At 36.8% G+C, this 11,158-nt stretch overlaps 2 protein-coding genes across 2 annotated transcripts; one reads left to right on the top strand and one right to left on the bottom strand.

Annotated features, from left to right (window-relative positions):
* The first annotated feature begins 1,160 nt into the window (after positions 1-1,160).
* On the top strand, positions 1,161-4,133 carry LOC129949965 (phospholipase A-2-activating protein). The gene is made up of 6 exons (XM_056061716.1): positions 1,161-1,471; positions 1,538-1,950; positions 2,005-2,455; positions 2,518-2,698; positions 2,758-3,191; positions 3,258-4,133. The coding sequence occupies exons 1-6, from the start codon at positions 1,323-1,325 to the stop codon at positions 3,961-3,963; spliced, it is 2,334 nt and encodes a 777-aa protein (XP_055917691.1). The 5' UTR covers positions 1,161-1,322; the 3' UTR covers positions 3,964-4,133.
* LOC129949966 (uncharacterized) lies at positions 3,989-4,778 on the bottom strand. Its single transcript, XM_056061717.1, has 2 exons — positions 4,334-4,778; positions 3,989-4,279 (listed from the first exon to the last, which is right to left on the bottom strand). The coding sequence occupies exons 1-2, from the start codon at positions 4,667-4,669 to the stop codon at positions 4,118-4,120; spliced, it is 498 nt and encodes a 165-aa protein (XP_055917692.1). The 5' UTR covers positions 4,670-4,778; the 3' UTR covers positions 3,989-4,117.
* Positions 4,779-11,158: the final 6,380 nt, after the last annotated feature.

Raw genomic sequence — 11,158 nt, 5'->3', positions numbered from 1 at the left:
AGACTTTTTGCTGAATTATTTAAAAAATACATTTAGAAAACGTAATGTAAAAATATGCAAAACATAGAAATAATTTAAATAAATCAAATTTGTTAATTAGAAATTGTTGTTCTTTAAATTTGACGTTTGTAAATGCGTTATGCATGACTTCAAACCAGGTAAGTAATCAATGAAAATTATACTATTCAATGTCATTTATAAAATGTCAAATACTCAGTAAATCCAAGATTGTTGAATAAAAACCTCCGAACCGTGAATCAAATAATGAACTAACATTTTTTCAAATCCCTTTAAAAAGTATTCAAATTCTTATAAGATGCAATTTCACACAAACAAATTTGAAAGTTTCGTTAAAAATATTATCAAATTTAGCTCTGTGATGTGCAAATTGCCTTCAATTGGACTTTTTAGCCAAACCACAGCTTTACTTTCGTTTAGTTGGGCTTTAATTTGTCGAAAAAAAAAATACACTCAGGTGTTATGACCCGTTTATATCGTAATATAGTAAACTTCAGTCAATATAGTAAAGATCAGTCTGGCGTTTGACAGTTCATTGGCAGTACTTTTGTTTTTATATTTAAAAATTGAAGTAAATAAAACATTTGAAGTTATCCTTTTTTATAAATACTTGTGTTCCTATAAAGTCTAAAATGTCAGTCAGATGGAATCTTAAAGCTAAATTTCGTTTACGGTTTATGGACAAACAAAATCGTAAATACGATCAAACGCCCACTAACGCCGGACCGACATAATGCGAGATTATGATTTGCCCATAGAACACTGTTATTGAAATTCCCTTAAGATGAATTGTATGTTCGGTCTTCGGATACTAGTTGACAGCTGATTGATTCTTTTTCTCCTTCTTGAAAAAAGTCAAAATTAAAACATGACAAACTTTAGTGTGCTCCAAGGCAGGAAAAATGTTAATCCATTTTATAACCTACGCTAATATCAACATTTAACCCACTGAAACATTTTACCAAAATCTTAACGCAACTTACAAACGGTCTTAAACTCACGAAATGTTAGTGATGTGAAACCGGCATTAGTAACTCACAGTGAAGATGTCACAAATTCTTATACCAATTGAACATATTTATCTATTTCTATCTGGCAATACCGACTTTATACGAGAACAAAACAAATGTCAAAAAATTGCAAATTGCATTTTCACTTTTCGAAGACGCGACCGCATCGACAAAAATATTTTATTCGCCAATCATCAAATCATCTTCAAAAAAACAAAAGACCAGAATTTCTTTGAGATTTTTTTGAAGTTAAACTTTTAAATAAACTCCATTACACTTTTTCATAAACAAGAAATGGGTTCCCCAATTACTCTAGATGATTACAAATTATGTTGTGAATTGCACGGACATAGCAACGATGTGCGAGCTGTTTCGCCGGCTACTGGCGAGAATATAATTTCCGGATCACGCGACAAAACAGCCAAAATATGGAAAAAGTCTGGGTAAAGATTTTATTGAAGAATTGCGAGGAATTATCAAATGATTCATGGTTTATTTTGTGGGTTTAGAGATGAGGAGTATGTGGAAGGTGTAACCTTGCGAGATCATTCAAACTTCGTGTCGTGTGTCTACTATCTGGAAGCTGATAGACTTATTTGCACAGGAAGCAACGATGCTACCATTTGCATTTACAAGGAAGATGGATATGTCCCGGCGTGTGTCCTCAAAGGACACGATTCGACCGTCTGTTCGATAAGCAAAGGGGTGGAATCGATGAGTCTTGTTTCGGGGAGTTGGGACAAAACTGCTCGCATTTGGGCAATAGACGAATCTGGATTGTCGTGTGCTGTTGTCCTGAAGGGACACGAAGGCGCTGTGTGGTCAGTGATAAGTTTGCCGAACAAACAAATTGTCACAGGATCTGCAGATAAGACGATTGTCTATTGGAATCCTGCAGGCGAACGTCTAAAAGTCTTAAAGGGTATGTTTTCCTTATAGTTTTTGAGAGTGTCAATAAGTCTGACTTATCTGATAGGACACACCGACTGTGTTAGAGGTCTAGCGAGCCTCGGAGATGGTTCTTTGGTCAGTTGTGCCAACGATGCAGTGATTCGGTATTGGAACGAGGATGGCGATTGTGTCCGGGAGCTGTGTGGCCATTCGAATTACATTTACTCCGTTTCACAAAACCTTGCCCTTGGGAGGGATGTCATTGTTTCTGGTGGGGAGGACAGCTCACTGCGTATGTGGAGTGTGAACTCCGGAGAGCTTGGCCGCCCCATCATTCATCCAACTCAATCAGTTTGGTCGGTTGCCTGCCTGAAGAATGGTGACATAGTCACTGGCAGCAGTGACGGTGTGGTGAGGGTTTTCACTCGCGATGCTTCCAGATTTGCAAGTGAATCAATTCTCACAGCATTCAATGAAGCTGTCAGGGTAAGGGCGGAAAAGATGAACGAGGAACTGGGAAATATGAAGAAATCAGAGTAAGTTTAGAGATTCCTTTGGGACTCCAATGGTATGTAATTTTTTTTTTATGTCACCACAGCCTACCCGGAGTCAATTCCCTATTGATCGATGGAAAATCTGACGGACAGAAGAAAATCGTTCGACACCCTGATGGCACAGTTAAGTGTTACGTTTGGGAAAACCAAAAATGGAATCTTATTGGCGATGTAACCGGCGCCACGGGAGGCGCATCAACAGAAAAGAAAGAGTTCGAAGGAAAGGTTTGTTTTGAAGATTCATTTATGTTGACTCGGTCTAAATTTCTTAAACTAATTTGCAGTTCTATGATTTCGTGTTCTCGGTTGATATCTCCGACGATGCTCCACCCCTAAAACTGCCCTACAATCGTGGAGAGGATCCTTGGCATGCGGCACAAAAATTCATACACAAAAATACCCTACCTCAAGTTTATCTTGATGAAGTTGCAAATTTTATTGTGAAAAATGCAAAGGGCAAGGATGACCCCATGGAACCCCAACCGTCAGTTAGTGGCTATCAAGATCCATTCACCGGGGGTTCGAGGTATGTGCCTGGTTCGGCTGCGAGTAACACATCTGCTGGTGGAAATGTTGATCCGTTCACAGGAGCCTCTAGCTACTCAACCACTGCCCCAGCCAAAGTTGAAGTCAGTTTTACCCAAGGCAAGCATTTCCCCTTGACCATGTTTTTAACCTTCGATAAGTGTGATCCCCAAAAGGTCTTAGAGAAGTTAAGGTAGGTTCTTGAATTTAAAAAAAAAACATTCCTCTGTTATCTTTATGATTCTTTCTGTCTGTGAAGAGAATTCAATCAAAAACAAGTTGAAGGAACCGGAGTTAGCGACAATCTCTTGGAAACAGTTGTTCGATTAGCCGCTGACGTTCCCGAAATCGACAAGACTGCAATCGAAGCCCTGCGTCATCTGCTGCGATGGCCCAGCGACATTCTTTTCCCCGTTCTCGATATCACTCGGTTGGCAATACGGAATGAGGAAATATTCAACTTCCTCAACTCGTTCAAATTCCTTGAAATCATACTGCCCAATCTCAATACATCAGCCCCCAATCAACTCATGATCATTCGTTGTCTCGCCAACATGATGAACCACCGCAGTGGTCGTCAGCAAGTCGAATCGTGTTTGGAGCCGACGATTGAGATCTTGAAGGGCATAAAATCGGGCAGTGCCAATCTTCAAATTGCAATAGCTACGTTCTATCTGAATGCCACCATATCGCAGAAGCAAGCTACGGCCAACAACGACATGTGTCGCCTCATCACCGAGGGAATCATCGAGCTACTGGTGTGGTCGAATGATCTGGAGGCGTGTTACAGGTCGATTCAGGCCATTGGCAATCTAACAACGACAACCCATGCTCAACTGACAAGTGCCCAGGTAATATCAGTTGACTCGGTTATGGATAAAATTCGCACCTTCGCCGATCACCCTCAAGTCGTTGGATTCGAGAAATTAACGGCAGCGGCCAAGGCTCTTTTAGCTGCATTCTAATCAAGAAGAGAAGAAGAAAGAAAAATATGAGAACAAATTTTGTTTTTTTAATCTTTATTTAATTGTAACACTTATGGGACTTATTAACACTTTGTTATTTCGGAACAGTTGGCTTCTGTGAGATGTGGACACATAATTGTGAATAATAAACTACTTATGATGTTCTGCGAGATGTTGTGTTTGAATTTGGTGAGATATCTTTGCGCTGTCTTATTCTTTCCAATAGGTCCTCCTTCCATCGTTCCTCGGGCACTCCTTGGGCCCAATCTGGGATTGCCACATTAGGAAGGGTTATGCCAGCCATTGCAGACATTATCTTTGATAAAAAAAAACACATATTATTTTGCTTGGTCTCGATTTCATACTAAACCTGTTCTGTCCTGGAACTATCCAATTCGAGATCTAATTCCTGGGGACGTGGCTGGCTCCATACTTCTCGTTCCACTTCGGCATCGATGCTCTCGACATTGGGAAAATTTGGATCTCCATTAGTGGTGGTGGTGGTCAATGGTTCCGACAGATTGTTATCAATTTCCATTGAGTCATCGCCTTGGTCTGTGATGGGAAGTGGTTGGTATCCATCGTATTCGTTGCCATCTTCGCCATCGCTATCGTCGCTGTTATTGCCACCTTGGTTAATGATGTGCATTGGACTTGGACGGAGATCTTCTTCGTTAGATTCGCCAGGTAATTCAGGCGAACCCATTTTTTGAGGAGTTTATTCAGAAATTAACAAAACACGAAATAACTTTAATAATTTTACTGTGTTTTCAATTTTGATAAACAATTAAAAAAAAAGTTTGACGTTTAGTTTTTGACATTTCAATAATGGAATATTCTGGCATCACTTGTTTGCATTTTATACGAATTAAAAAGGAAGTACGTTTATTTCCGGTTAGGAGGAAGATGCATTACCGGCAGTTTGATTGTTCAATAAAAATAAATAATATTTTTTTTTAGGAGCTTCATAACTTAATAAAATAACGCAACTATATAATTGGGATGAATTTTTATTAGGGGAATACAAGATAAATTTAACATTTGCCAAAGTTGAGCGCATAATGAACTGTCAAAATTTGCGTGGGATTGATTTGGCCAGTTTATATTTCTAAGATTTCTAAGAATTTTTCCAGACGGATTGATTAAGCAGGAGAATGAAATAAAAACACAATTTGTGCGAAAAAGAACTGTTGAGAAATTGAATCACAAAAATTTTATTCTCAGATTTCTGACATCAAAAGTGAAAAATTTGTATGAGAAGTTTTGTTCATACTTCTGTGTGAGTGTTATTACACTCAGACGTTTTTAGAAAGACGCAAATAAGTGCGAAAGAGAAAATAGGTGAGATTGAAATACTTTTAAAAACAAAAACACTAGTTTATATAGAGTGTTTTTGTTCAAAAGTCTCAACTCGCAGAGTTGTGGGTTCAGGATTGTCTTGGATGTTTTTCGACGTTTCTTTTTCTTGCCTTTCTTTCTTTCTTGGCGTTGCTCTATTATTGTTTCTAATGTTTCCGAGTAAACAAGAAGTATATCACCGGACAAATTCAATTGGATCGAAGACCTTATAACCGAATTAAATGAAGGAATCATAGACACACCATATAAAGACCGGAAACAAATCTGTCAATCTGGTTTGCCTACAAGCTGAAACGTCTACTTGCACGCACCCTTAGGTCTAACATCAATTCACCACTGCTAACATCAATTCACCACCCTCTAAAGTCAATTCACCACGAAAATAAGGAATAGTGATGAGAAATTCTTTAGGGGTGGCACCTAGTGGCTACGGCGACATTAGCTATTGCATTTTTTGGGAAGAGTACGATAACTCAGGCGAGAAAGTTTGATGACGGAATTGTATAGAACAGTTAAAAATAAGTATTTTTTACTATGGGAGCGGGTCTGTTTCCCCCCATTTAGGAGGTAGGGACATTTTAAAAAAATATGTACGTTAAATGGAAACAAAATAATGGTAATACTTACAACTAAGTTTTATAAATTTTTGAAAGCCAACACTTTTGTCTATTAGCTTTTTTTGAAATCAAGTCAAAATTATGCAAATTAGAATAGTTCGTTGATATATTACATTTTTAAATAAATATTTATTAATCGATTGTGATTGTATTGAAATTTAACATAATATTAAATATCATATTTTATGATCGAGAGGATCGTGCTTAATGCTCGTTATTATATTTTGGTTCATATTTTCTAATTACTAATGGAACAGACGTGTTATAATTTGCATAGTTTTTGAAAAAAAATTGTTTTAAGCTCAAAATTTGGGAAAAAAAGGTAAAAAAAAGTTTTGAAGTGTAATTTTTAAAACTAAAATTATCTATTATTGTTTTTAGAATTCATTGTTCACATTTATTTTTGATCAAAAACTGAAAACTAGATGACAAGTTAATGCACCGCATCGAATTGTTGTTGGATTTCGCATTTAAAAATGAACGTAATGTCAAAATTACAAATACAACAATGTAAACAAATGGGTGTTGGAGGGTAAAACGTACGAAAGATTCCGGCCTTTATATGGTGTGTCTATGGAAGGAATGATTGAAAGAGTCTAGCTTGGTCTAGTTTAAGCTTTGGAATGTTTTACCCGTTGAAACAAAATGATAGCCAACTTTTCTGTCCCTCAAAATTGTATTTTTTTAATGTCGTTTTCAATGAACGTCAAAAGCAGGTTAAAAGTTTTTTCATTCATTCTTATAAAAAGGATGGTTTATCTTTTGATTTTAGTTCTTTTATCAAGAAAATGAAGGATTCTCTACAGATTTCAATTCAATTCCCTTTTTTCTTTTGCTTGGGAATTTCCAAAGCATCCTAACAAATGTCTACACATCTAAAAATAGTCATTAATAATTGCTGCAGTAAAAAGTGTAGTTTTCTTCAATTATTTTCACACTTTGACTTTGTGGATGAAAACAAAAAATGAAAGTCTGAGTGTAATAACGCACTAAGCTACGAAAATATCTAAGATTTTAGAAATTCAGGAAAGTAATTAGGTTAAAATCAACAAAACGTCAATTGTTAGGAGTGTTCAGCAATAAACATCATGAAGGTTATATCATTGTTTCTGTTTTATCTTAATCTATTCTTTAAAAACAATTTTGCGCTTTTGCAAAACAAAATACACAAATCTAAATTTTTCCCCATTAGTTTAAAAATAAATTAAAGGCATTTTTTTGAATATAATTGAACAAATTTCTTTGTATTGCTAGTTCTTGGCATCTCTGAATAAACTTTAAAAGTAAACTTCTGAGTGCTTAACCACCAATTAAATTAATTTCTAGTTAGAGCGTCCCGTTACCAAATGGTCTTTTTTATATCTATCCTTCTAATAAATTTATCTATTTTTAACAACTTGTGAGTTATTCCAATATTCAACATGTTTGAAAGGTTTTAACACATAGGAGTTGAGGAACAAAACTATTTCTGTGATGATTAGGTAAGGATGGCTCAAATTTTTATTATGGATTGTGTGCAATGACATCCTTAGGTTTTTTTCATTCGAAATACGTGTTGGCTTTATAATGCTGTAAGAAAGTAAAAGTTTTTTCGAATTCAACCTGTTTTGTAAGGTACCAAAAAAGAACATCCATTCTGAGAAAATTACAAGCTCGTTGCTCTTCGCGATAGTACTTTTAAACAGTTAACTGTTATGTGCTATTCGTTGGGTACTTATTCAATTCAATGACTAACTTGACGCATTAACTTTTACTTAGATATAAACAGTTGATGTGTAACGCTAATGTCAATTTTATCTTCTGATAAGGTTCCAAGTACATTAAACGTGAATTTACTTTTATATTGTAAAACAGGCTTAAACGAGATTAACTTTTAGGATTAACTTCTAATTTTTAAAATATATTATTCGACGTTTATTCATTGACATTTAAGTAACTCCTGATAAAATTACACAGCATTTAACTACATGAATAAAAAGGTATCATTCATGCAAGAGCTTCTGTGTAAACTTTTCATTTTACACTGTGTGTAAACTTACCCTTATCATTATGATCTGGTAAATTAATTTCATTGTCTTAAATATTAAATATATTTCCGGCACATGAAAAGAAAAACATCAGCTTTTGGTTATGGATGCTGCTTCCTCATTTCGTAAGAAATAAGGACTGATGATTTTTTATCGTGTAAGCTGCAACAATTATTAAAATTGAAATGGATATAATGGTGTTTGCAAAGAATTGTCTTCGCTCTATGTACGGCAATTTCAGTCGTTATTTGACTTTCAAAGAGTTAACAAGTGTTTAAAAGCGGATAGTAAATAATTTCAAATTAAAAGTGCATTTGTAAGGTTTTTCATTTAAGAAGGCAGAAAGCCACAACTTTTACTAATTAATCGGTAGCCTAGTTGAGGTGGCGTCCATCATCTTTTTAATTTGATGAATCTTTACAGCGTTGAATATGGCGTCGACCTGCTGGCTACTGAAAGGCCATCGTATCCAAGAAGCGGCTCCTTTCTGGACCTTTTGCTGTACGACACCAGACTGACAGTAACAGACAAAGTGGGTAATCACCCGCGAAACTGCTTACAGACAGTCAAGTACGACAGTGATCACTGCGGACTGGCTGCTGTAATGCAGATTCCGAACGAACGCGTGGAGTTGGAGGAATACGTTCCAACGCATTCTTACAATTACAGTAAGATGCGGTGGCCTCGTTTCACCAAAGCCCTAGCGAGAGAACTTCGTTCGAGTGACATAGCCCCAACAAACAACAGAAACCTGACAAATACAGAAATCGACCAACACTTACAACAGATGGACGAAACAATAAAACGAACGATGGAACGGACAATCCCAAAGCACAAAGAACGGGACCAAATGGACGCTTACAGAAACGCGACAATTGACGTAGGCACAAGAGTGGCTTACTGACAAGACTCAAAAACTTGCACAGACGACTTACAGACCCACGCGACTTGGAGGTTAGGACACTGAAATCGTCAATAAAAAATGTCAATCTGTTGATTAAGGAGAACTACAGGCTATCAATTAACAAGTACTGGGACCGCAAGATCCGGTCAGTTAATTCGAGCGACCCTAGTATATGTTCCCCAAAATCAACAAGATAATCAGGAAAAAAAAAAAGATAATGACCTTCCGTGTCTTAAACTTCAAAGAACTGAAGAGAACAGAAACGTACTCAGGACAGCGCAAATAGATCCAGAGGAAGCCATCTTTGACGATGACTTTTACATAATTGAAGATCCGAAGGAAAAAGTGGAGGCGGTGGGAGCTGCTTTCCAGCAAGTGTACAAGGTGAATGTTAGCATTCGCCCCAACCACGACCTGGAAAACAGAGCCCTACTTAATCACTTTTACCTCCGTAATGATATCACACAATGGCGATCTGAGAACCGCGGTTTCATGCGGTTCAATGACGATTCCTTGGCAAATGCCATAATCGCCGAGCAAACGGGACCAAATCCCTTGTTAGTGACGAAGGTTGAGCTTCAGCTCATCTTCAACTCAATAAAAAACAAAAAGTCAGCAGGTGTCGATGGTATATCCAACGTTGTACTAAGACATTTACCGACGGAAGCAATTGACATTTACACCACACTCTTCAACAATGCACTGAATAATACATATTATCCAGTGCATTGGAAGACCGCTGTGGTTCATCCTCTCCCGAAAAAGGGAAAGGACAACTCCAACCCGTCAAATCTTCGGTCGATAAGTCTTCTTCCGAGCATCAGCAAAGTTTTCGAAAAGATCATTAATAGGGCCCTGACTAAGTGGGCTGCGGACAACAAAATAATTCCGGATAAACAGTTCGGGTTCAAGGCGGGTCATGACACAATTCATGCTGCGTCTAAACTCGTTTCTGATATCCAATGGAATAAATCCAAACAACAATGCACAGGTGCTGTTCTGGTTGATTTGGAAAAGGCCTTTGAGACCGTATGGTTAGAGGGTCTTTACCTAAAATTGAGCAGGCTTGGCATTAGCAAGCCATTGTTGTATATACTTTATGATATGCTTAACGATAGAAAGTTTGTTGTCAAAAGTGGCAATGTAACTTCTACCACAACATTCTCAATTAAAAATGGTCTTCAACAGGGAGCGGTGAATTCGCCAATTCTCTTCAACATTTACACCAGCGATCTGATAGGTAGTCTTACAAAGGCAATTGTGTACGCCGACGATCTAATTGCGTACAGAACGGCCCGAAAGAAAGAGACAATTCTGTTCCGGACTCCGTTGGCTAGGGCCACGAGGGATACGTGTAAGAACTGGCGCAAGATGGTCATCGTTGATCTTCACGGGCAGCCATTAGCGAGCAAAAGTGTAGTGAAGTACCTCGGTATCTGGTTAGATAAGTATTTATATTTCGACAGACATATAAATGCTGCTCTGACCAGGGCCAGAGGAGCCTTCGCTCTGACGAAACGGCTGTTTTTAAGCAGTCGGCTTGACCCCAGAGTGAAGGTAATTTGCTACATGGCCCTCATACGACCAATGATTGTTTATGGTTGTCCTGTGTGGTTCAACGTTGCCCCTTCCCAGATGGAGAAGTTTCGGGTGTTCGAGCGGCAGTGTTTACGACGCTGTACCGGCTTATATCGAACAGCCGAATCTTCTGTGAGAAATGACATTTTTTTAAATAGAAATAATACATAGATAATTAAAAATGGAAATTGCTTTGAAACATATACACTCAATACATACATAGTTTGAAAACAAAACAAAAACTTGAAATTACAAGAAAATTTGCCTGAAAGTAGGCAATAAGAAAGTAAAAGAAAAAATATATTGTCTAAAAGTAGGCTTTTGTTATCAAAATAGAAATAAATGTGCTCAATTAATTCACCTAAAATAATCCTAAAAATAAACGAATAAACGAATGCAAAGAGACAGCGAAAAAAAAAATAAATAAGAAATTAAAAACGAATACAAAAACACATACAATAATATAAAATTTAGACATAGACTTTTCATCCTAATTGCATATTATTATTTTTAGCTCATTTTTGTTCTTTAGTTTCTATTTTTTTTTCTCTCCTTTATGTATGCATATATTATTTATCGTTTTTGGTAAAATAAAATGAAATTTATAACGTTTTAAAAAAAAATAATGAATTACGACTTTAAATTGATAAAGAGATGAATTTTACGACTAAGTAATTTTCATGGATTGCTAAAATATTATTCATAGGGTA

This window comes from Eupeodes corollae, chromosome 3 (assembly GCF_945859685.1).
Source record: "Eupeodes corollae chromosome 3, idEupCoro1.1, whole genome shotgun sequence".
NCBI lineage: Eukaryota > Metazoa > Arthropoda > Insecta > Diptera > Syrphidae > Eupeodes > Eupeodes corollae.
The sequence above is the reverse complement of the archived record's forward strand: the minus strand, read 5'-3'. Positions and strand labels throughout refer to the sequence as shown.

What these genes read in the sequence shown, in the direction of transcription:
- LOC129949966 (XM_056061717.1), bottom strand. Translation starts at nt 4,669, where the DNA reads ATGGGTTCGCCTGAATTACCTGGCGAATCTAACGAAGAAGATCTCCGT. An exon ending in ATAGTTCCAGGACAGAACAG is followed by an intron (nt 4,280 to 4,333) that starts GTTTAGTATGAA and finishes TTTTTATCAAAG; the next exon opens with ATAATGTCTGCAATGGCTGG.
- LOC129949965 (XM_056061716.1), top strand. Translation starts at nt 1,323, where the DNA reads ATGGGTTCCCCAATTACTCTAGATGATTACAAATTATGTTGTGAATTG. An exon ending in AGAAAGAGTTCGAAGGAAAG is followed by an intron (nt 2,699 to 2,757) that starts GTTTGTTTTGAA and finishes ACTAATTTGCAG; the next exon opens with TTCTATGATTTCGTGTTCTC. An exon ending in AAGGTCTTAGAGAAGTTAAG is followed by an intron (nt 3,192 to 3,257) that starts GTAGGTTCTTGA and finishes CTGTCTGTGAAG; the next exon opens with AGAATTCAATCAAAAACAAG.